At 37.9% G+C, this 26,578-nt stretch overlaps 1 protein-coding gene across 1 annotated transcript in view; it reads left to right on the plus strand.

Moving 5' to 3' along the window:
- TAOK1 (TAO kinase 1) overlaps positions 1-25,093 on the plus strand; it is a 101,162-nt gene extending 76,069 nt beyond the window's left edge. The window contains exons 12-20 of the mRNA XM_069602993.1: positions 361-564; positions 2,321-2,455; positions 4,911-5,147; positions 7,359-7,487; positions 7,575-7,778; positions 9,408-9,647; positions 15,584-15,796; positions 16,679-16,861; positions 22,015-25,093. Coding sequence (XP_069459094.1) covers positions 361-564; positions 2,321-2,455; positions 4,911-5,147; positions 7,359-7,487; positions 7,575-7,778; positions 9,408-9,647; positions 15,584-15,796; positions 16,679-16,861; positions 22,015-22,476 — 2,007 coding nt within the window. The 3' untranslated portion in view covers positions 22,477-25,093. The remainder of the gene's footprint in view (positions 1-360; positions 565-2,320; positions 2,456-4,910; positions 5,148-7,358; positions 7,488-7,574; positions 7,779-9,407; positions 9,648-15,583; positions 15,797-16,678; positions 16,862-22,014) is intronic.
- The last annotated feature ends 1,485 nt before the right edge of the window (positions 25,094-26,578 follow it).

Genomic DNA, 26,578 nt, shown 5'->3' on the forward strand with positions numbered 1-26,578 from the left:
TTTTAACCATGGGAATTATTGAGAAATGAGCAAAATCTCTATATATGCCCAATGAGATGTGTGGTAAAAATGGATTTCAAAAAATGGCAGTTTAGAGAAAATGCTTTACTTCGGAAGTAACCCAAAACTGATAAATTGACTTCACATAGTTGGTCAGGTTTTTGTTATGTACTTGTTGGTCATTTTTATTTGTTTATTTTTCTGTTACGGATTAACTTCCTAGTTTCACCAAATAAAGGGAATATCTCATGATAGACCTCTGACTTTCTAAAGACTGTTGGCCAAGCAGTGTTTGATGCTGCTATTCAAGAAATCAAGAGAAATAGAGATATTTGAACCTATTGGTCTTTTTTTCCCTAGGAACAAGATCATGGTGTTGGACGGACAGGAACAGTGAATAGTGTTGGAAGTAATCAGTCTATTCCCAGTATGTCCATCAGTGCCAGTAGCCAAAGTAGTAGTGTTAACAGTCTTCCAGATGCCTCAGATGACAAGAGTGAGCTAGACATGATGGAGGGAGACCACACAGTGATGTCTAATAGTTCTGTCATCCACTTAAAACCTGTGAGTATTTGGATTTCAGTGGAAAAAATCAGCTTTGATAAATAATTTTCTTCATCTGGTTAGATTAAGAGTTTAAAATTTTTTTTTTTTCTGTTTCAGAAGTTGGGAACAGTTTTAGGTAACTTATTGGAAGATGGCAATAGGCTTGTTAACTTCCAGTATAATATCTGCATTTGTAAAACTAATGTCTTGAGAATATGGAAAGAATATTTTTAAAATATCTTAGAAGAAATATTATATATAATGTATTATTTGAAGTCACTTAGATGGAAAATTAAGTACTTTAAAAATAGTAGGTATACTCATGAAATTCATTGTAATATTAATATTTTTGAAGCGTGGGAGAAAGAATTAGGATGGATGGTGACCACAAATGATTTTGGTCACTTTACATTATCTATATAATGTTTATAGCTTTAAAATAAAACTTAGAGTCTAATTATGGAAAAATATAAATTCTGGGTTTAGGAAATAATGAGTATTTACTACATTAGTCATTATACTTTTGAATGCAAAATTTTAAATGTTCTTCAAAATATTTTAAGATTGGATAGCTCCTTTAACAATTAATAGGAATGCTTCCTTTTTTAACTTCACAGCTTGCAGTGTTACCTAAAAAGTTATTAGGCACAAATAGATGAAAGGTGGAAAGAATGGATAAACAAAACCATGGTATATATATATGGTGAATATTATTCAGTTATACAAAGGAAGGAAATTCTGATAACATGATACAACATTAGTGAGTTTTGAAAACATCATGCTAAGTGATATAAGTCAGATGTAAAAGGACAAATATTCTATAATTCCTTTTATAAGAAATACCTAGAATAGGCAAATTCATAGCGATAGAAGATGGAATAGAGGTTACCAGGGGCTGAGTAGAGGATGAAATAGAGAGTTTATATTCTTAGGCAAGAGGATCACCCATAAAAAAGATTATTCCTGTAGCTGCTGCTGCTGCTGCTAAGTCAATTCAGTCGTGTCCGACTCTCTGCAACCCCATAGACAGCAGCCTACCAGGCTCCCCCGTCCCTGGGAGAGGGGGCAGGCAAGAACACTGGAGTAGGTTGCCATTTCCTTCTCCAGTGCATGAAAGTGAAAAGCGAAAATGAAGTCGCTCAGTTGTGTCCGACTCTTCTTGACCCCATGGACTGCAGCCCAACTGGCTCCTCCGTCCATGGGATTTTCCAGGCAAGAGTACTGGAGTGGGTTGCCATTGCCTTCATGTAACTAGTTGGTTGCTAATTGACTTCCTTTTCAGTAATTGAAGTAATGTATATATCAAGAAAGTCATTGATTCTTAAAATTTTTACAATTATTTGTTGTTTACTTATTTTGGACCGGTGGCAGGAGTATTACAAAGTTTTTTTAAGCTATGTTATTACTTCTTAAACCCAAGAGCCCTAAAGTAATTAATTTTATTACTGCTATTTAAAATACTGGCTGCATGTTTTATTATCTTTGTTTTTAAGTTATATTAAGGCTTTGTAATTTTGCACTTAATGACTATTATATAAATCTAGCCATAATGTTTCATTATCCTGATTCTGTATACTGTTTCATACATTGAGGAGATAATGTCTCCTGATTCAAATTATGTTGAAAATAAAATGTCAGCATTCCCATTTTTTATTTTTGCTTTTTAGAATTATGTCTTTGAGATTTATTGATCCATTTGTCTTTAAAATTTAATTTTCTTGAAAGTTCACCCAAACTGTGTTTATTCACAATAGATGTTTGTTTCTTTGCCTAGGAGGAAGAAAATTACAGAGAAGAGGGAGATCCTAGAACAAGGGCATCGGATCCACAATCTCCACCTCAAGTATCTCGTCATAAATCACACTACCGTAATCGAGAACACTTTGCTACTATACGAACAGCATCACTGGTATGTACTACCCCAAATACGTTTTTCATGTTAGACCTTGGCATCTATATTCAAGTATAAGTATATCTTTTTTTTTGTATTTTGTATTTCTAACATTTATTCAACATTTAACTGCCTGTTATAAGAAAGATCTTATAGAAAGCACTCTGAGAGATGTATATACAAATAACTAATATATTAGAATATATTAAATGCTTAAGACGGCTGAAACTGATAGTTGCTCAGTTGTGTCCAGCTCTTTTGATCTGTGGACTGTAGCCTGCCGGGCTCCTCTATCCATGAAATTCTCTAGGAAAGAAGTGGGTAGCCATCCCCTTCTCCAGGGTATCTTCCCAACCCAGAAGGCTAAAAGGTACTAAATAGGAATTCAGATTACCTTTGATTTAGGTTGAGTATTTATAAATCATTTGAGCCTTTAATAATTAGTTGGTTTTAGGCACAAGGGGAGAGAAAAAATGTAGTTTCCACCTAAGAGTTGACAGGCTAACAAAAATGAGGGGAAGTGTTTGTGAAATAGCAAGTAATCCAATTTGATATAATTAAAATGTAGTTCTCCTGACTTCCCAAATAATGAAAATGGATTATTTGTTCATTACAAGGATGTTGTTATACTGGGGTACTTATAACCCTGATCAGTCAGATATGTAGGACCAAAACATGATAAAGGTGGGGATAGAAAGATGTTAAGATATCAAAAGGAAATAGGTTATTAGTAAATATGACAGAAAGAAAAAATATATAGAAATTGTCTGAATTATCAACTACATAACAGATCTTGTAAATCTCATGCTGTGGCCCATGAATCTGAATGACATCTAGGGTCAAGAACACCATCCCCTGGACTTCCCTGGTGGTCCAGTGGTTAAGAATCCACCTGCTAGCACAGGGAACATGGGTTCAATCCCTGGTCTTGGAAGATCCCACAGGCCAAGGAGCAAGTAAACCCATGTGCTGCAACTACTGAAGCCCAACCGCTTAGAGCTCATGCTCCACAGCAAGAGAAGCCATCACAATGAGAAACCTGTGCTCCACAACTAGAGAGTAGCCCCCACTTGCCACAGGTAGAGAAGGCCTGCAGTCAGGAACTAGACCAGACCCACCCCAGCCAAAAATAAAAATAAATTCAAAAACAAAAAGATAAACACCATCCCCTATGATAAGTCAAGTCATTCCTACTGGTCTTCAACATGTAAATAATTCTTTGAACAGAGAAAGTAGCAAAGATTGCTTAGTTTTTTCATGACCATTTTAACAAATACCTGGACAAAGCCAGCTTGTTGGGAAAACATCTTTGTGACTGGGTGCATATTAATGTTTTCCAGACAAGCTTTCTGTGTCAAATTTTAGCTCCCTCAAATTAATTGAGGAAACTTTTTTTTTTGGTCATGCTACTCAGCTTACAGGACCAGGGATTGAACCCATACCCTCAGCGTTGCAAGCACAGAGTCCTAACCACTGGACCACTAGGGATTTCTTGAGGAATTCTCTTAAGTTATGGATTTAGACAACTTAAGATCCATGTCCCTAAACCTATTAAGTCTATTTATTTCAGATAAAACATTCATACAGTAGGTAGATTTGTGTTCAAAGATATGCGTAGCTATATTTTTCAATAAAAGTACCATGTACTGTAATTCAGTCTGACTGCTCTGCCTTGGGTTTTTTTCATACAATAAAATACATAGATCTTAGGTGTTCAATTTGAAGTATTTTTAGTGGTATGCATTATGCTAACCATCAACTAAGAAAATACATATACATACTAAATGCTAGTGTTGTTCACTTTAAAATAATTTATTTTATATTATGTGAATTTCACCTCAACTGAAAAATCAGTTTACACATTTTTTCCTTTATTGTCAGTGCTTTCTGTGTCCCACCTAGGAAATACTTGTCTGCCCTACAGTCATAAAGATATTCTGTGATTTATTCTACTTTTATGATTCTGGATTTTGTGTTTATGTCAAATGATTCTTTTCGAATTAATTTTGGTATAGAGTGATACAGAAGTCAAGGTTTTTGAGTTTTATATACAGAGAACCAGTTATAATTTGATAATACATTTATTTCCTCTTTGACCTAACTTGACTTTTTGGTAGAAAAATCAGTTGACTAAATATGTATGATCTGTTTCTAGATTTTATTCTGTTCCTTTGATCTGTTCAGCCTGTCCTTCCACCAGTACCACACCATTTTGATCACTGAAATGTGTGTCTTCCAACTTTTTTTCCCTCAAGAATGTTTTGCTTCTTGTAGCTGCTTTACATTTCTATATAAATTTTAGAACCAGCTTGTCTATTTCTTTAAAAGATTGCCTGGAATTTTAATTGGAAACTGCTCATTGGAATCTCTTAGAGTAATTGTTTACTTGGATAACTAATAGAGTGGTCTAAAATGCTTCTGAAAGAAAAAATGTTTTGTTTTATTGTTTTCTCTCCACTGTTTGTGTGTCTAGGTTACAAGGCAAATGCAGGAACATGAGCAGGACTCTGAGCTTAGAGAACAAATGTCTGGCTATAAGAGAATGAGGCGGCAACATCAAAAGCAGCTGATGACTCTGGAAAATAAGTTGAAGGCTGAGATGGATGAACATCGCCTCAGATTAGACAAAGATCTTGAAACACAGCGTAACAATTTTGCTGCAGAAATGGAGAAACTTATCAAGAAACATCAGGCTGCTATGGAAAAAGAGGTGGCTGATTCACTATTATTAATTTTTTTTCTTTTATTTTTTTTCTTCTTTTGTTGATTCACTGTTACTAATTTATTTACTGTAGATCATAAGCATCTCAGAATTAACCAAGATGGCATTTTGATCTTAGGATATGTTCCCTAGAACCAAGCCAGTTCAATTGGGAATAGGGAGAAGCATTTATATAACATGTGTAGTATCAGGTACTAAGTCTGGGAAGCAGTAGGCATGGGATTATTTCCTAATGCTCATGTTTTATTGTTACCACAGTGGGTAAATCATGCAACCATTCTAGGCCCTAGGTACTCTGATAGTATGAGGAGTTTCTTAATCATCTATCAATAGGTGATTTAGGTCTCAAAAAATCATATGTTTTTTGGAAATCTTCCTTCACTTTATAGTAGCATTTTAACATTAGAATAATTAAAGATTACTGTAATGTAACAATGTTAGAGATAATAAGAGAGGTTCAAATTAAGATTTGGCCCATTTTGTTTATTTATAAATGTGTCATTCTACTGTATGATTTAAGTATATATTTTTTAGGATTCTTATGGGAAACCTAATGTTTTTGATGTCCCATCAGTTAAATTTTATTTTGATAGTCACATTTGTCAAGTAAAATGTAAGCTTCCCAGTAAATTAACACAATATCTAGAAATATATCTAGCTAGTCCACATTGAGGCATTATTTATTATAGTTACCCTGTTCACCTTCCCCCCCCAAATTAAAAGACCCACTCTCATAATAGTAGTTCAGTTCAGTTCAGTCGCTCAGTCGTGTCCGACTCTTTGCGACCCCATGAATCGCAGCACGCCAGGCCTCCCTCTCCATCACCAACTCCTGGAGTTTACCCAAACTCCTGGAGAATCCCCGGGATGGTGGAGCTTGGTGGGCTGCTGTCTATGGGGTCACACAGAGTCGGATACGACTGAAGCGACTTAGCAGCAGCAGCAGCAGCATGTCCATTGAGCCGGTGATGCCATCCAGCCATCTCATCCTCGGTCGTCCCCTTCTCCTCCTGCCCCCAACCCCTCCCAGCATCAAAGTCTTTTCCAATGAGTCAACTCTTCGCATGAGGTGGCCAAAGTATTGGAGTTTCAGCTTCAGCCTCAGTCCTACCTACCAATGAACACCCAGGGCTGATCTCCTTTAGAATGGACTGGTTGGATCTCCTTGCAGTCCAAGGACTCTCAAGAGTCTTCTCCAACACCACAGTTCAAAAACATCAATTCTTCAGCACTCAGCTTTCTTCACAGTCCAACTCTCACATCCATACATGACCACTGGAAAAACCATAGTCTTGACTAGACGGACCTTTGTTGGCAAAGTAATGTCTCTGCTTTTTAACATGCTGTCTAGGTTGGTCATAAGTTTCCTTCCAAGGAGTAAGCGTCTTTTAATTTCATGGCTGCAATCACAATAGTAGAGAATTGGCAAAATAATTTATTGAGTAAATAATTATTTAATTTTGAATTATCTTGAGTAAAGAATTTATAGATATTTAGAATCCTGGTGGGCATTAGAAAGTATTTTTAATAACTTGGGAAGAGATAAATACTAACATATTTAGAAAAGCAGATCATGACATAGGATGTGCAGTGTGATTACAGATTTATTTAAAATGTGTGCATGCATAGAAAAAATAGGAAAGGTGTGTATCAAGCTGTTTTTCTTATTTTTCTCTGAATGCTAAACTCATACAAAGTTTTTTTCCTTTGTGTTTTTCTGTATTTTCTAAATGATCCACAATGAATATACATTGCATATGTAATCATATGTAATCAGAAATAAAACAGTATGATATATATGTATCTAATATTTAACATTTTTATTTAATATATAAGTTAAAGGTCAAGGTTTACTTTGGAGAGGAGTATATTATTTAATATACAAGTCAATCTAAATAAAAGGTCATGATTTTATTATATTTAAAATAAATACTTATTTTTTGGGGGGGGCATATTGTTAAGTTTTTTAAAAGGTGAAAGCTTTTTAATTCTGTAATAGGTCAACATTTTAAAGATGAGTCCCATTTTACTGGTTCTCTGAAATTCAAATAAGATGCTAAGTAATACTTATTAGTAATTTGTTGGATCTTCTTATTTTGGTAATGCTTATACAGATTTTATCCTAAGTGGTATATATTAAACTGTTCGTTTCAATCTGTCTACTTAACTAATTCGATCCATTTTTTAAATTTCTCATAGGCTAAAGTGATGGCCAATGAAGAGAAAAAATTTCAGCAACATATTCAGGCCCAACAGAAGAAAGAACTAAACAGCTTTTTGGAGTCTCAGAAAAGAGAATATAAACTTCGAAAAGAGCAGCTTAAGGAGGTACTTTTTTAATACCAAATACCACATGATATATTTATGCAGTTGATTTTTATGTATTTTGAACTGAGTTGTTTTTTATGTTACCAGGAGCTGAATGAAAATCAGAGCACCCCCAAAAAAGAAAAACAGGAATGGCTTTCAAAGCAGAAGGAGAATATACAGCATTTCCAAGCAGAAGAAGAGGCTAATCTTCTACGGCGTCAGAGACAGTATCTAGAGTTGGAATGCCGTCGCTTCAAGAGAAGAATGTTACTTGGGCGTCATAACTTAGAGCAGGACCTTGTCAGGGAGGTGCGTTAGAAACGCGAATCTTTTCTGAAAATATGTTAGTCCCTCTCAGTCTCAGGGCCTTTGCGCTTGTGCCTCCCTCAGCCTGATTCTTCTTTCCTAGATTAATCTACATGGCTTGCTTTCCCCCGTTCATGTCTCTCCTCAGAAATGCCTCCCCTAATATCCAAATCCTCCTCCTTATTTAAATATTCTCTGCACTTCTCTCTCCTACACACACACACTTTTGGGGGAGAAATATCTCTTCTTGCCTAGAATGAAAATTTTATGAAGTCACTGGTTTAGTTTTTTTCCAGTCTTTATATCCCCTACATGTTACCATTTAATACTTTCTTTATAATCATGTACTTAATTGAGCAAACATAGAAACTCTTGTGTCAGGGAAAACAAACATTCTCAGTATCAGGGATACCTCTGAGCACAGATTAGCTTATTTCCAAGAGTGGCTTAAAATAAACTTCAAGTATAGTGTAATTGTTCAAATTTACTAATAATTAAAGAAATTCGAATTAAAGTAGTTGCATCAGTTAAATAAGAACAGTTTAACAGACTGGCAGCATTGAATCCTAGTAACAGGTTTGGGACATGTGCAGTGTTTGTAAGAGTATAAATTGATACTGCCCTTTTGGAGCTCATATGCTTTTACCTACAAATCCACTTCTAGAATTCTATCCTAAAGAAATAACAACATGATTATATGATGCATGATGCATCAACATTTAATGAAAAATTTTTTATACAGCAAAAAATGGAAAATTATAGTATTTCAAAGCAGAAACCTATGGTGAAACTTAAAGATCTGTATATACTGATCAGATCTGGATATATGTCCATTATATTGTTAGCTGAAGAAAGCACATTACATGCCTATGTTGTCTCAGTTTTTTAAACTATATGCTTTTGTATAATAGTTGTTTCACAGTAGCATGGGGAAGGTTGGGAAGCATTTTCTTCAAACTGTTGTCCTTTGCAGAAGGGTTTGCAGGGGCAAAGGGAACAAGTGTATGTGTTTTACACTTGTTCTTTTTAATCTGAAAGAAAAAAAAGGAATTAAAACATTTATCGAGCATCATGTGCTAGGTATTATTCTGAGAACTTTCCGTTTATGAATTCATTTCATCCTCACATTAAATCTGTACAATAGCTATACTATTATTTCTTTGAAAAGTGATGACAGTAAAGCACAGCAGGTTTAAACAACTAACCCAAGGACTCGGTGACTGTAGGTAGCAGAGCCAGGTCCATGTTCTTATCCATTACACTATACTGGGTATTCTGCATGTAATAGAATTGGATAGGACACTCTGAAGAAATTCATAAAATGGCTTCGGGGTTCTCTTCAAATATAAAATTCAGAAAGAAAGAAGGATGTTATTAAGTCTACTGAGATTTGATATGTTTTAAGCTTATGGCATAAAATAGTATTAATGAATAGTAAATACTAGAATAAGGAAATTTGTCTTTACTAATGGCACATTTACTACTGTGTAGGTCATAAAATCTGATATTTACTGTGCAGTCATTATTGAATCTGGGATTACATCTTTTTCCTGGTTAATCTGTTTCTTACGGTTTTTCCCCCTGGCATTGTTCAGCGATAAATATACCTTTGTCTTTTGTATTATGGATTAGGAGTTAAATAAAAGACAGACTCAGAAGGACTTAGAGCATGCCATGCTACTACGACAGCATGAATCCATGCAAGAACTGGAGTTCCGCCACCTCAACACAATTCAGAAGATGCGCTGTGAGTTGATCAGATTGCAGCATCAAACTGAGCTCACTAACCAGCTAGAATATAATAAGCGAAGAGAACGAGAGCTAAGGCGAAAGCATGTCATGGAGGTTCGACAACAGCCTAAGAGTCTGAAGGTACCTTTAGCCTAAGCTAAAGTTATTTAAGTAACGTGTCTGTGAAATGAATGATGATTTTAAAGTTAGCAGCAGTAGGGCTTGGTATAGAGTTGTTTGGTGTTTAACCTTTACTTTCTCTTTCTTATTGTTAACCTTTTCAGTTTGAAAGTTTATAAACACTAGTGTGATCTTTGCAGATACGATGTAAAAAGTGAGGCAAAAAACAATGTTTCACAATTATAGTCAGGCTTTGAAGAGAATGTCTGCTTTTGATGACAAATGAGCTCAAGATTTTCTATAAAGGAGATTGTTGTTACTTTACTAGGGAAGAAAATGACCATTTCCTCTTAGTTATGTATCTGTATCTACTTACTCAGTTTGAACCAAACTGGCTTGATTTTAACATCAAGTTATTCCATTTTTGTTTCCCTAATAATTGTAACTTCCAACTTTCTCCAGGAATTTGAAGGAGATCGGGGGCATCAGTTTTAGCACTTATGTGATTTAACTGGTCATCTGAATTAAATTCACCCATTCCAGTCCATTTTAGTTCGCTGATTCCTAGAATGTCAATGTTCACTCTTGCCATCTCCTGTTTGACCACTTCCAATTTGCCTTGATTCATGGACCTGACATTCCAGGTTGCTGTGCAATATTGCTCTTTACAGCATCGGACCTTGGTTCTATCACCAGTCACATCCACAACTGGGTATTGTTTTTGCTTTGGCTCCATCCCTTCATTCTTTCTGGAGTTATTTCTCCACTGATCTCCAGTAGCATATTGGGCACTTACCGACCTGGGGAGTTCCTCTTTCAGTATCCTGTCATTTTTCCTTTTCATACTGTTTATGGGGTTCTCAAGGCAAGAATACTGAAGTGGTTTGCTATTCCCTTCTCGCAGTGGATCACATTCTGTCAGACCCCTCCACCATGACCTGTCTGTCTTGGTGGCCCCACATGGTATGGCTTAGTTTCATTGAGTTAGACAAGGCTGTGGTCCTTGTGATCAGATTGGCTAATTTTCTGTGATTATGGTTTCAGTGTGTGCCCCCTCGGATGCCCTCTCACAACACCTACAGTCTTGGGTTTCTCTTACCTTGGTCGTGGGGTATCTCTTCAGGGCTGCTCCTTACCTTGGACAAGGGGGTATCTCCTCAGGGTCACCCCTCCTGACCTTGAACGTGGAGTAGCTCCTCTCGGCCCTCCTTTGCCCACGCAGCCGCTGCTCCTTGGACGTGGAGTTGCCCCTCTCGGCCGCTGCCCCTGACCTCAGGCATGGGGTGGCTCATCTCGGCCGCCGCCCCTGACTTCAGGCATGGGGTGGCTCGTCTTGGCCGCCGCCCCTGACCTCAGGTGTGGGGTAACTCGTCTCGGCCGCTACCCTAACCTCAGACTTGGGGTAGCTCCTCTCGGCCGCTCCTGGCCGTCATAGCCTGGCACTCTCGGTCACCGCCCCTGACCTTGGGTGAGGGGTAGCTCCTCTCGGCCACGCTTCTGCTCAGTCCATCACAGCTGGGACGGTTCTGCATGGTCCATTGACCATTATATCTACTACGGTGGGCAAGAATCCCTTAGAAGAAATGGAGTAGCCATCATGGTCAACAAAAGAGTCTGAAATGCAGTACTTAGATGCAGTCTCAAAAATGACAGAATGATCTCTCTTCATTTCCAAGGCAAACCATTCAATATCACAGTAATCCAAGCCTATGCCCCAACCATAACGCTGAAGAAGCTGAAGTTGAACAGTTCTATGAAGAGCTAAAAGACCTTTTAGAACTAACACACAAAAAAAGATGTCCTTTTCATTATAGGGGACTGGAATGCAAAAGTAGGAAGTCAAGAAACACCTGGAGTAACAGGCAGATTTGGCCTTGGAGTACGGAATGAAGCAGGGCAAAGGCTAATAGAGTTTTGCCGAGAGAACGCACTGGTCATAGCAAACACCCTCTTCCAACAACACAAGAGAAGACTACACATGGACATCACCAGATGGTGAACACCAAAATCAGATTGATTATATTCTTTGCAGCCAAAGATGGAGAAGCTCTATATACAGTCAACAGAAACAAGACCAGGAGCTGACTGTGGCTCAGATCATGAGCTTCTTATTGCCAAATTCAGACTTAAATCGAGGAAAGTAGGGAAAACCACTAGACCATTCAGGTATGACCTTCATCAAATCCCTTATGGTTATACAGCAGAAGTGAGAAATAGATTTAAGGGACTAGATCTGATAGAGTGCCTGATGAACTATGGACAGAGGTTCATGACATTGTACAGGAGACAGGGATCAAGACCATCCCCAAGAAAAAGAAATGCAAAAAATCAAAATGGCTGTCTGACGAAGGCTTACAAAAAGCTGTGAAAAGAAGAAAAGTGAAAAGGAAAGATATAAGCATCTGAATGCAGAGTTCCAAAGAATAGCAAGAAGAGATAAGAAAGCCTTCTTCAGCGATCAATGCAAAGAAATAGAGGAAAACAACAGAATGGGGAAGACTAGAGATATCTTCAAGAAAATTAGAGATAGCAAGGGAACATTTCATGCAAAGATGGGCTCGATAAAGGACAGAAATGGTCTGGACCTAACAGAAGCAGAAGATGAGGTGGAAGAATACACAGAAGAGCTGTACAAAATGGATCTTCACGACCCAAATAATCACCATGGTGTGATCACTAATCTAGAGCCAGACATCCTGGAATGTGAAGTCAGGTGGGCCTTAGAAAGCATCACTATCAACAAAGTTAGTGGAGATGTTGGAATCCCAGTTGAGCCATTTCAAATCCTGAAAGATGATGCTGTGAAAGTGCTGCACTCAGTATGCCAGCAAATTTGGAAAACTCAGCAGTGGCCACAGGATTGGAAAAGGTCAGTTTTCATTCCAATCCCAAAGAAAGGCAATGCCAAAGAATGCACACACTACTGCACAATTGTACTCATCTCACATGCTAGTAAAGTAATGCTCAAAATACTCCAAGCCAGGCTTCAGTAATACATGAACCGTGAACTTCCAGATGTTCAAACTGGTTTTAGAAAAGGCAAAGGAATCAGAGATCAAATTGCCAATATCCGCTGGATCATGGAAAAGGCAAGAGAGTTCCAGAAAAACATCTATTTCTGCTTTCTTGACTATGCCAAAGCCTTTGACTGTGTGGATCAGAAGAAACTGTGGAAAATTCTGAAACAGATGGGAATACCAGACCACCTGACCTGCCTCTTGAGAAACCTGTTTGCAGGTCAGGAAGCAACAGTTAGGACTGGACATGGAACAACAGACTGGTTCCAAATAGGAAAAGGAGCACGTCAAGGCTGTATATTGTCACCCTGCTTATTTAACTTATATGCAATGGCACCCCACTCCAGTACTCTTGCCTGGAAAATCCCATGGATAGAGGAGCCTGGTAGGCTGCAGTCCATGGGGTCGGACACGACTGAGCGACTTCACTTTCACTTTTCACTTTCATGCATTGGAGAAGGAAATGGCAACCCACTCCAGTGTTCTTGCCTAGAGAATCCTAAGGATAGGGGAGCCTGGTGGGCTGCCGTCTATGGGGTCGCACAGAGTCGGACATGACTGAAGCGACTTAGCAGCAGCAGCAGCAGCATAATACATCATGAGAAACGCTGGGCTGGAAGAAGCACAAGCTGGAATCAAGATTGCCAGGAGAAATATCAATAACCTCATATTGGCGGATGACACCACCCTTATGGCAGAAAGTGAAGAGGAACTAAAGAGCCTCTTGATGAAAGTGTAAGAGGAGAGTGAAAAAGTTGGCCTAAAGCTCAAGATTCAGAAAACTAAGATCATGGCATCTGGTTCCATCACTTCATGGGAAATAGATGGGGAAACAGTGTCAGACTTTATTTTGGGGGGCTCCAAAATCACTGCAGATGGTGATTGCAGCAGTGAAATTAAAAGACACTTACTCTTTGGAAGGAAAGTTATGACCAACCTAGACAGCATGTTAAAAAGCAGAGACATTACTTTGCCAACAAAGGTTGTCTAATCAAGGCTATGGTTTTTCCAGTGGTCATGTATGGATGTGAGAGTTGGACTGTGAAAAAAGCTGAGCCTGAAGAATTGATGCTTTTGAACTGTGGTGTTTGAGAAGACTCTTAAGAGTCCCTTGGCCTGCAAGGAGATCCAGCCAGTCCATTCTAAAGGAGATCAGTCCTGGGTGTTCATTGGAGGGATTGATGCTAAAGCTGAAGCTCCAATACTTTGGCCACCTCATGCAAAGATTTGACTCATTGGAAAAGACTCTGATGCTGGGAGTGATTGGGGGCAGGAGGAGAAGGGGATGACAGAGGATGAGATGGCTGGATGGCATCACTGACTCGATGGACATGAGTTTGGGTAAACTCCGGGAGTTGGTGATGGAGAGGGAGGCCTGGCGTGCTACGATTCATGGGGTCGCAAAGAGTCAGACACGACTGAGTAACTGAACAGAAGTGAATTTAACTGGGATTTGGGGAGTTCTGGGGTACCCATGTCAATGGAATAGGTGATTGACACCTGTTACCTGCTCTGCTGTTTCATCTGCCATCCAGATGATGATTTGTCAATGTTAGATGAGTAACTTAACATTCCTCTTGTGTTCATTTGAGTCAGACATTAAGGGGTATAGTTTATTCTTGGTACAAGTATTACTATTCTTATAGGAAAAGCACATTTTTCAAGGGTTTTATTTTTCCCTCTCATTAGACTAGTGGTGTGGAATAATCACAGTGTTTTCTTGACAGAATATTTAAAAATAAAAACTATTAAAGGACTGAAGGCTGTTATACAGAGGTAGGAAAGAATGGCTAAATGTCATTGTCCCATTCCTGGCTAACTTGAATATTATTTCAATATTGTTAACCAAGAACAGTATTTAAAAGTGGTGCCACTAAACATAGCTGAACTAAGAGTTTCTCTTTGTAGCTAGGCATTTCTTTACCTTTCACAGGATGGTGGTAACTTAATGACTTGGTTGGTACAAAATATGGAAAGTGTGTATTTGATATTTTGGTATTTATTGGCAGAGGTGGTGGAGAGAATGAATAGTTACTTCCTTGAAAAGTATGTTACTTTGGTTTTATATGCATTTGTTGCACACTGAATCAACCAATCAATATTTCAAGCTATAATTTCTGCCTTATGGAAGTACATGAGTATATTCTCACATGTAGGCTTGAACAATATACCTTATAGAAATATATCTCATCTTCTCAAATTTTGTTCAGACCTGAGTTCATAGAAACAACTAACCTGTGATTAACCAAAAAATAAAGCCAAACCACTTTGTCTCTGAACTCAAATTGTTTTACCTCCCAAATGTTTATGTAGTTCATGTCTTTTATCATCACCTCAAGAAGGGCTGTCCCCTCCCTTGCCCCACAGTTTATTCCCCTTAAGGAAAAGATAATTATAATAATGTTAGTCAGTTACTGATAGCCTGCTTTTGTGGGGTCTGTCACAGACTATGTAGTTAGAGTTGAGATTGTCATTAAAAGAAATTGGAGCAAGTTGTCTCAGATAAGGAACAATAAATATGCTTATTTTCTGCCTTGGAAATCTGGTAAGATATTGTCTGGCCAATAAGAAACTTTTGTATCTACTATTGTTAATGCATGAGAAGAAATTTAATTTTGTGTCATCAATATAAATAGCAATCAAAATTAATTTTAATATTTATTTGTAACTGTTACCAAAATAATGAGTACTACTTGAAGTCATACGAAAAATAAGGTACTTGGTATTCTAATGTTTTAAATTAGAGCTTTTGTAATACATAGAATCTAATGGTTTGCCCTAATAGCCAAGTAGAAACATACTGTACCTGCAAGCTTATGATCTAACCATTTTGTTTTTCCCTCTTCCTTTCTCCTAGTAGCCTTTTATTTTCATATAAGCATCAGGTATACCAAATGCCATATGTTAAAAATTACATATATCTTTTTTTTTCCTTCTCAGTCTAAAGAACTCCAAATAAAAAAGCAGTTTCAGGACACCTGTAAAATCCAAACCAGACAGTACAAAGCATTGAGAAATCACTTACTGGAGACTACACCAAAGAGTGAGCACAAAGCTGTTCTGAAACGGCTCAAGGAGGAGCAGACCCGGAAGTTAGCCATCTTGGCTGAACAGTATGACCACAGCATTAATGAAATGCTCTCCACCCAAGCAGTGAGTTTGTGTTATTTAGGCAAAACAAATTCAGGGCCCCTTTCCTTCCACCTCCTGAATGAAGTCTCAGTAATTAAAACACTAATAGGAAGTGGTAACTCTCCTACAGCCTGGGAAATAGTAGTGGTTATCTGTATTTTTCCTGTCTCTGCATTGTTTGGAAGTAGGCATGATTTATATAGAATTCTCATTGATACATTTAGACATGAGATTCTAAATAGGCTCCTTGCCAGTGCCTCTCAGGTGTTTAGTGCATATCCCAAGAGTATACCAAGATTAGAGCAACAGCTTCATTAGGCATTGGACAAAAAGTAGTACTGTATTAGAAATCTAAATGGTCACATTTTAATGGAGGCAGATACAAAGTATTTTCTATATAAGTTTTGTGAACTTTTTCTTAAAGGGCCAGTAAATATTTTAGATTTTGTGGGACAAGATACAAAATTGAGGATATTATGTGAGTACTTATAGCCATATAAAATATAAGAATCATTAATTAGCAGACTATAAAATTAATTAATTAAAACAGGCAACTGTCCAGACTTGGTCTGGAGCTATAGTTCGCTGGTCTCTGTTCTATAATTATTTTCATTGTGGAGAATAGATTCAGGATCTTATATCACTTAATCAGATTCTAGATTTTTCTTAAGAAAAGTATGGTTATTCAGACATCCTCCAAATAGTATATGATAGCTTTTATCTTCTTGTTATCATCATTGGTTACTGTGCCTTCCTTTTTCAGAGATGTTTACTCCAAGATCCAAGAGAGAACAATTGTCTATCCTATAAAAGAGTAGTCTGCCTTTTCTCACACCTTCTTTCCATAGGTCTTGAATAAATAGTTCATAGTAGGATATATCTGTTTTTTTCCCTCTCTTTCAGCTGCGTTTGGATGAAGCACAGGAAGCAGAGTGCCAGGTTTTGAAGATGCAGCTGCAGCAGGAACTGGAGCTGTTAAATGCATATCAGAGCAAAATCAAGATGCAAGCGGAGGCACAGCATGATCGAGAGCTTCGGGAGCTTGAACAGAGGGTCTCCCTCCGCAGGGCACTCTTAGAACAAAAGGTATAGATGATAGAAGGAAGTTATTTGCTAACATTTGCTTTCATCAGAAGAGTTTTATAAATATATTTTCATACTGAGAGAGGTGGCATTTGGTTGTTTTCACCATACCATATTTCCTTAATTCTAATTTTGTAGTGTTTTTCTTTAAAATTATTGATTCAGTAATGAACCTTAATGAATTCTAAACATCAGGGAAATATAATTAAGTAGTTAATACTGATGCTGCTGCTAAGTCACTTCAGTCATGTCCGACTCTGTGCAACCCCATAGACAGCAGCCCACCAGGCTCCCCCGTCCCTGGGATTCTCTAGGCAAGAACACTGGAGTGGGTTGCCATTTCCTTCTCCAGTGCGTGAAAGTGAAGTCTCTCAGTCGTGTCCGACTCTTAGCTATCCCATGGACTGCAGCCTGCCAGGCTCCTCTGTCCATGGGATTTTCCAGGCAAGAGTACTGGAGTGGGGTGCCATTGCCTTCTCCGGGTTAATGCTAGAGGAAGGATATGGAGTTATATGAAGACAGTTGAATTGTGAGTGAGTACCTCTGCTGTGTTCCTCACTTTTTTTGTGTACCTAGCTCTACCTAAAGAGGTTGGTGAAAAACTTAGATAAAAAACTTCTTTTCTTAGAAGAAAAAGAACTTTAGTAGTTGCCTGAGAGAGGCAGAGGCAAAGGATTTGGAATATATACTTTACTCTTATATCCTGGGCCTAGAACCATACAGACTGGTGGAAGAGTACTAGGGCACAGAAGGTAAAACTTGTTCTGCACAAGCTGAAAATGTTACTTCTAGATGTATCTCCCCCCCCCCTTTTCTCTCTTAACTTATTCTTTGTCAGATATATTAGAGAATAGAACTAGAAGCCCCAAATTAACTTCCATTTTTTAAGGTATTATATCTGTGTTGTGTGTGTGTGCGCATATTTGTGGGAAAAGCTAATGGACAGAGATTTAAAAATTTTGAAAGATAAAGGAAAGTTTTGTCATGAGAAGTAATAGATTACCAGTTGTACCCAGGATTCAGAGCTATGTTCAGAATTCCTGAGCCATAAGTTCCCAGCAGGTGATTAGTCTTAGGTCCAATGATCCTTTGTATGTTAGTACTTGCCTAATTTATTTAAAAGTTGTCATGGTTTCTAGACCATTGATCCATAGATTTTCCTCTACTTCCAGTAGTTCTTCTGATAAAAATAGAATGCCTTACTAAATTAAAAATATAGTCTTAAAATATAAATAGGATATTACTAATAGAATACTTAAATAAAATATTCCTCTCTGTCACAATTCTTACCAGTGGCTTCTCCGAGGGGTACTTGCCTCTAAAAATTATCTCACTTATGTTTCCCATTCATAATGGGAAAGATAGAAATGCATATAAATTTTGAGAAAAGTCTAGTTTGTCCCACGTACAGGTTTCATAAATCTGATTCGAACTTGCTTATTAAAATTCAGTCTGAAATATTGTCTCTTATGCTTCAAGAAATTACCATTGGACTTTTGTGATGGTACAGTGGTCAAGACTGAGTGACTTCACTTTCACTTTTCACTTTCCTGCATTGGAGAAGGAAATGGCAACCCACTCCAGTGTTCTTGCCTGGAGAATCCCAGGGACAGCGGAGCCAGGTGGGCTGCCGTCTATGGGGTCGCACAGAGTCGGACGCGACTGAAGCGACTTAGCAGCAGCAGCAGTGGTCAAGAATGCACCTGCCAATGCAGGGAACATGGGTTTATCCCCTGGTCCGAGAACATCCCATATGCTGCGAGGCCACTGAAGCCTGAGTGCTACGGCTGCTGAAGCCCACACACTGAGAGCCAGTGCTCTGCAGCAGTAGAAGCCAGCACCGTGAGAAGCCCGCACACAGCTACTGGGTTGCAGCCCCCACTTGCTGCAGCTAGAGAAAGCCCACGCAGTGAAGCCCAGCAGTGAAGACCCAGTGCAGCCTAAAATAATAAATAAATGATTTATTTAAGAAAGGAAACTCCCATGGTGGTGTAAGAGAAATATTGGCACTATTTCCAGTCAGCTCCCCCACACCGGTGGGTTCTGCATTCATGGATTCAACTGACAGATTATGATAAAAGTATTCAGGGGAAAGAAAATTCCCGAAAGTTCCGGAAAGCAAAACTGCAGTTTGCTGCAAGCCCCAGCAACTATTTACATAGTATTTACATTGTATAGGGTATTATAAGTAATTTAGATATGATTTAAAGTACTGCAGTAGGGCTATGTATTTGTATTTTTAGCTCCACCTAGTGGTTCAGAGTTAGTGCTAATTAGTATCTTACACAGTCTTATTTCAATATATGAACTAAGTGGACATGTTCTACAGAACCCAGTAAAATGTGTGCGTAAAACTGATATGCATTGGTCAGGGTGCAGTGGCACTCTCATACATAGTTAATGCATTTTGCAAAGCAACTTGGAAGTATATATTGAGCTTTGGAAATGTTACATATTTAAGACTTTGAAAATTTATTCTAAGGAAAAGAAATCCAACTATAGGAAAAGTAAGATGCATAAATATGGTAATTATAGCATACTTCATAATGTTTTAAAATACATAACCATCTAAAACAGAGCTATAATTAATTATAGCCAAACCACTTAATAAAATCTTAAATGATGGCTATAAAGATAGTATTAATATAGAAAAATGCTTATGATGTATTGAATAAAAGTGAATCGAAGTAATGCTAGTAGTGGCTATATTAATATGGTAGAATTTTTTTTTTCTGTTTTTACTTTTTTTGTGAGGGGAGAAGGGCATACTGTGCAGCATGTGGGATCTTAGTTCCCTGAACCAGGAATCAAACCTGTGCCCCCTGCAGTGGATATGCAGAGTCCTAACCACTGGAGCCAAAGAATTCCCTCTACTTTACTTTTTTAATATGGCTTATAGTAATTTCATAAGAGAAAATACGTTCGATTAGTATTACAAATAATGAACAGTAGAGTGATAAATCTATAAATCTATTTTGAGTTGCTTCTTGATTTTTAGGGCTAATATTTACATTTCAACTGAAGTGCATGACAGTGAAGCAGTTTGGGATCAGTTGGCAGCTACCAAGGCAAGGTACCCTCTGTACAAAAACCAAAAAATCTTAACAACTATATTTTCTGCACTTTGTACTTACTGGCTATATAGATAAGAAACAGTCATCTGAAAATAGAGGTGGAACCAGAGTGAATATTAGTTGTTTCATGCTGGGTAATTATCTTTGAAGATTACTTTACTCTCCAAAGAATCAAGAATTGTTCCTCAGGTTTGGCACTAACAGAGTAGGGTTAGGGTTAGGGCTTCCCTCGTTGCTCAGCCGGTAAAGAATCTGCCTGCAATGCAGGAGACCTGGGTTCGATTCCTGGGTTGGGAAGATCCCCTGGAGAAAGAAATGGCAACCCACTCCAGTATTCTTGCCTGGAGAATCCCATGGACAGAGGAGCCTGACGGGCTATAGTCCATGGGGTCATAAGAGTCGGACACAACTTAGCGACTAAGCCACCACCACTAACAGAGTATAACAAGTAAACCTCATCTGGCTCACATGAAGCCCTTTACGACTTTTCTCATTTCATTTACGTTAAAATTTCAGCAAAATAGCGACATAACTATACATGTTAAATCCCTTATTTGGATTAGGGTCCAAACAAGGTCCAGATACTGCTTTTGGTTAATTGTCTTTTAAGTCAATGAGTCTATAATAGGACCCTCTTTCCCCCATGTTTTTTTTTTCCCATTTGAATTGGATCATTTGCTCTGTAGGAATTCTGGTTTGGGCTTATTGTGTCCTCTAGTGTCTTTAAAAATATATCCTTCTCTCTTTTACTTCATATTTCCCATCAGCTGGTAATTAGATCCAGAAATATGATTAAATTTAAATTATTTTCTCTTTTTAAAAATTTTTTGCAAGGAATTTTCATGAGGGTTACTATGTACTTCCTTTTACATTACATCAGGAGATATATGATGTCTAGCTGTCCCCCTTTTAAGTGATACTAATATTGGTCAGTGGGTTTAGGCAATTATCAATTTGATCATTCATAAAAAAGTTCTCCATGAACTTTTTTCATTGCCTATTGAGTTTATTATGAATTATTTTACATTAAAAAAAATGTATGTACAGTCAGCTACACTTATTTGTAATACCTTCCAGTTTTCCAGAAATGATTATGATGGCTACCAAACCACTAATTTCTAGGTATATAGAGTCTCCTAACTTTTTAATGAAAACTTCATGGTTTGTGTTTGTTTGCTTTTTACTTAAGGCTTTGGTGTATCTGGAATATGGTGTAAGATGGAGTTCCATTTTTATTTCCTTCCAGATAGTTGGCCATTGTGCCTGTGTTATTTGTTAAAAACTCATCTTTTCCCCACTGAATTAATTAATGCTCTTGCCTTAAAACCCTGCAAACTGAGATCTTTATTTCTATTTCACTAATAATTTGTCCCTACACCAATACCATATTTAACAGAGTGACATTTTGGTGTGTCTGATAAAGCTAGTTTCCCTTCACCCATTTTCATTTTTTATACAGTGTTTTAGGCTTTCCTGGTGGCTCAAATGGTAAAGAATCTGCCGTCAGTGCAGGAGACCTGTGTTTGATCCCTGGGTTGGGAAGATCCCCTGGAGAAGGAAATGGCAACCCACTCCAGTATTCTTGCATGGAGAATTCCATGGACAAAGGAGCTTGGCAGGCTCTATAGTCCATGGGGTCGCAAAGAGTTGGACACAACTGAGTGACTGTCACTCACTCACTCAAAAGTCATCCAGTTGACAATCTAGAGACAGAGATGGCTAAGGTATTGTTATTTACAAGATTGGCCAGGAGAGTCCCAGGTGTCTTCAGGGTTTTACCTAATGATCCAGTGTTTTACCTAATGATTTAGTAGCCATTGATGATAATTGCCTTGATTTATTATTTCAATAGAGGTTATTGCCTTTGTTTTTAAGAACTTGGTTTTACACATCTTAAAAATATAAATTGTATATGATTTCTATAGTACATCTCTTTCGTTTTTAAATATGCATCCACAAAATAGCCATTGTGAACTTTTTAATGATTCACTTCAAAGCTGACTAATTATGACTTCTTTATTAGTTTATAGATTTAAAAATAATAAATCAGCTTTCTTTTTGCTTCCCCCTAACCCCCAACAGATTGAAGAAGAAATGTTGGCTTTGCAGAATGAACGCACAGAACGAATACGAAGCCTGCTGGAACGTCAAGCCAGAGAAATGGAAGCTTTTGACTCTGAAAGCATGAGGCTAGGTTTTAGTAACATGGTCCTTTCTAATCTCTCCCCTGAGGCGTTCAGCCACAGCTACCCGGGAGCTTCCGGTTGGTCTCACAATCCTACCGGGGGTCCAGGACCTCACTGGGGTCATCCCATGGGTGGCCCACCACAAGCTTGGGGCCATCCAATGCAAGGTGGACCCCAGCCGTGGGGTCACCCCTCGGGGCCAATGCAAGGGGTACCCCGAGGTAGCAGTATGGGAGTCCGCAATAGCCCTCAGGCTCTAAGGCGGACAGCTTCTGGGGGACGGACGGAGCAGGGCATGAGCAGAAGCACGAGTGTCACTTCTCAAATATCCAATGGGTCACACATGTCTTATACATAACTTAATAATTGAGAGTGGCGATTCCGCTGGAGCTGTCTGCCAAAAGAAACTGCCTACAGACATCGTCACAGCAGCCTCCTCACTTGGGTACTACAGTGTGGAAGCTGAGTGCGTATGGTATATCTTACTCATTTTTGTAAAGAGTTCTGTTTTGTGTTTACTAATTGGGATGTCATAGTATTTGGCTGCCAGGTTTTTTGTTGGGTTTTTTTTAACTTCTGAAGAAATTTTGAAAAGGGGAATTGTCGTGTAGGTGTGTATACAAGTACATACACACACATATATATGTATCAAGCCTGTGGTTATAAGAAATTGGGTAGATAGGGGGTATTTTTGAAAACTGCAAAAATAGAATGCAGCAGTATATCTTGAGTCATCACTTCGGGGCAATGATATATCCTCAGAATGATGTGAAAAGATCTAAAGCCTTTCTACATACCCCAGATTCTTATAAGCCACTCACAGCAGGCAACATATGCTGAAACAAGTTCTTACTGAAACACATCTGTATCCCCTTACCAACATATTTTCTTTATTAAATTGGTCTGACTTCTCAGCCTCATTTGGAGTGAAAAAGAACATGGAAATCCATGAACACTAAAGGGTTGCATTGACTTTTTCAGAGAGTAGGAAACAATTTAGTTCTTTTTCTGAATGCTGCATAGATTTGTCAGTGAATTTTTTTTTTTTTTTTTTTTGGTGCATTCAATTGTGCCTTCTTTGTGGCATGGTGAGATGGAGGTGCTTAAGGAGATCACAAGTGGTGTGGGAATTGTATCAACGAACCCGTGAGCCTTTAAAGGGGAAGACAAGAAGGGTGAGAGAGGCCCCTGAAAGTTCATATGGTGGGTATGTTCAGCAGCAAGAGTGAGGAGATGAAGCCTCTGTATCCTGACGTTTCGTTGCTTATACTGTGATATCTCATCCTAGCTAAGCTCTATAGCTTCCAAGACCCCAAACAGTACTTCTACTTTGTACAAAATCAATGATATATAGCCAATACAAATTAAATGCCAGAGGTATTTGAATGATGCCATATTTGCAAACTGCCATCTATTGGAATTTTCACCACACTACATAGACATAATTTGATTACCCCCTTTTGGCTTGTGGGATTTCCTGTTTACAAGTAGAATAGCCAATTATTTAAATGTTTAGTTGCCATAGTGAACCAGGAGTCACTGAGCCAATGACTTTGCCAGCTGCTGACTAATTCTCATCACCACTGTAGATGTTGCTGCATGTGCAGGTCCTCTTTTTTTTTTTTTTTTTTAATTGCTGTTTTTGTTGCTGCAGTACTTTACAAACTTCTAGTTCCTTGAGACTTAGTGACCATTCGGCATCATGTTAACATCACACGACAGGAAACACCACTCCCAGAAGTCTCTAGCCTCAGTGCTAAAGTACTACTGAAAAGGAACTAGCTAGTTTGGCAAACTAGAAAAAAAAAAAGTAAAGTAAGTTATAGTGGTCAGGGAATCTCTTGACAAACGCTAACTTTTTTATTTTTTCCCACAGAGGGGCACGTTTTGTTTTGTTTTGTTTTGCAATGAAGGATCAACCCAGTGAAAGTTAGATGTTACTTGGTATTCCACTGCTAGTGTGGAAATTGAGTTGAAGGTGGGTAGGAAGCTGTGAGTATGACTTGAAGGAAAAAAAAAAAAAGTTATTTTCAGTGATAGATCAGAGTTTCTTACAAGTTACTGTTTTGCCCCCTCCCTTGTCTTGAAGAACCCTTGCTGCTAACTCTGGATCCTGCTTTTCATATAGTCAGAGGACTCCCAGGTAGAATTTTCTAAGGCCCTCTCAATGATACTCTTCAGCTATCCAGGCTAATGACCAACCAGTAATCTGTTTGTTGAAATCTTGGTTTTCTCAACCAAATTTAAGTCTTCCCCAGGTATATCAGTCTAATCTCCATGAATCCTCCCTGTTAGGAATTTCTGGCATTCATTTAAAGGTAACTGGAAGAAAAATTAATATAAATCTTTTAAAAACCAAGATCACAGTAGAACTCACTCACAATTTTAGGCAGTGTTTCAGGTAGCACTCTGGTACATTTTCCTCTTGGCCAGGCTTGAAATCACCAGTTTTTAGGTGAACATGACATGTACTTGCTTGTCTGTCTAATGAAAGGGGCTTTTAATTTCCTGTCTTCTTGCATTCATGTTGTATACAGTATTTCAAGCAAACTGAGGTATCTACCTATTTGGAGGAAAATGATAGGAGAGAGCTTTAGAATTAATAAAATGTATAAAAATATAATGAATTTGATACCTTTTATAAAAATTCTTACTAGATCTGGCCTCTCTGTTCTACTGGAGGGGTGGAATAGAAGTGCAGATCAATTTTACATATAAAACTCTTAAAAATAAAAAATATTACCAATAATACATGTTAAAGTCCACTTGTGGACTTGAATTAGTCAAACTGAGTTATTGAATTCATGCAGACCATATGTACTTGTAAAATTGTGATTGAATACTGACTCCAGATGTCTATCCAATAGGTCTTTGTATCTGATTTGTGTGGCAACCAGTTTTACATGTAGGTCATGACTATACCTGGATTATTCCATTAAGTTAATTTTAATTAAAGTATATATAGTTTGCAAAAATGGTTCAAATTAATTGTGTGTGTTTGTAAGATCTAACTTCTGAAGAATATCATACATAGTAGGAATCATCAGAGTAAAGCTTGTAGCAAGAAAATTTGAAAGGTTTTGAGAGATCCTAAAGAAAGAAGCAGGCACTTTCTGAATCAGTGTACAGATGTCAGAATTTGATCAAAGTACTACTACCTCCTCCCCAGTGTTGGTGTTCACTATATATAAACATGTTTGAGAAAATAAAAAGTATGGGAAATTTGTCCACGCATATCAGAAAGTCATATATGCTATGTCTGGCATCCAGAGCTTGGCAGTATAAGTTTCTTACGTTCACTCTCTCCCCCCTTTTTAAGTTAGCATTTGAAAAATGCAAAACCTCATACCTTGATATATTGTTCCTAATGGGGTTCCCTTCCTTTTGCACTTATTTTACCCCTTATTAAAGTCAGCTCTAACCCCAAATTAAAGTATCTGAAAGTATTTTCATTATATAGATAACATTAGCTGGGAAAAAAGTTTATATTTTATTCAGAGCTGCCATTCTTTTCTAAGTCATTTCTGTGCCTAGAGATGAACAGTCCTGGAATTGAAGCCACACCCACGGATATGAGATGCTTGGTACTCTAGGCCAAGGGTTTATTGGTAAATTGAACTTTTTAGCATAGTCATTATGATTTTCAGCTGCCTAGACATCAAATAAACACCATTTAGCACACTAAAGAAACTGTCCTTGACTCTCTCCCACTCCCACCTATTTTTCCTCTCCCCCTTTTCAAAAATCAACACTTTGAGTATCTTTTTCAAACCATAAGGCCGACTTTAGTAACTTTCTACTTCTTTATGTCTGGCATTTTAAACTTTTATAGAATACATTGTGTTGGACACTGGAATAATACTGTTTATTTTCACCTGTGAAAAATGACTCTGTTGTACTTGAAACACCTCCTTTGCATTTCTCCATTTGTGCCATTCACTAGTGGAAATAAATTGTATTATACCATAATCTACTGGCTTTTAAAAACTGTGTTAAATATGCACATTTTTGGTATAGCTATTATCATTTGTATGTATATATTGTATATACATATGAGTGTCTATATGTGTGTATAGATAGATGGATATAACTCATACTGTACATTTCCATCAGGGCACTTAAGGTTCTGTTATTTTGTTTCGTTATTTCAGTCCTCAGTTAAGGCAAGAATGCATGTGTTTCTTAACAGTTGAATACTCTGGGTTGATATTTATGAGAAGGTGGTCATTAGATGCAGTCTTTTCTTTTTTGATCCTTTCTTAGCACTTGAGTGGGTGGAAAGAAAGTTAAGTAAATTGTGGAACCATAAGTTGCAGTGCAGTAAAGTAGTGCTGGGGAAGGAACCAGTTAGTGTTCCTGTGAGTTTGTGTCGTGATGCAGTGAAAGATAGTGGTGCAGAGAGAAATGAACCATAGAAACTAAAAACCACTGGTGGTGATTCCTCTGCAGAAATAGAGAAC

Source organism: Ovis canadensis, chromosome 11 (assembly GCF_042477335.2).
Source record: "Ovis canadensis isolate MfBH-ARS-UI-01 breed Bighorn chromosome 11, ARS-UI_OviCan_v2, whole genome shotgun sequence".
NCBI lineage: Eukaryota > Metazoa > Chordata > Mammalia > Artiodactyla > Bovidae > Ovis > Ovis canadensis.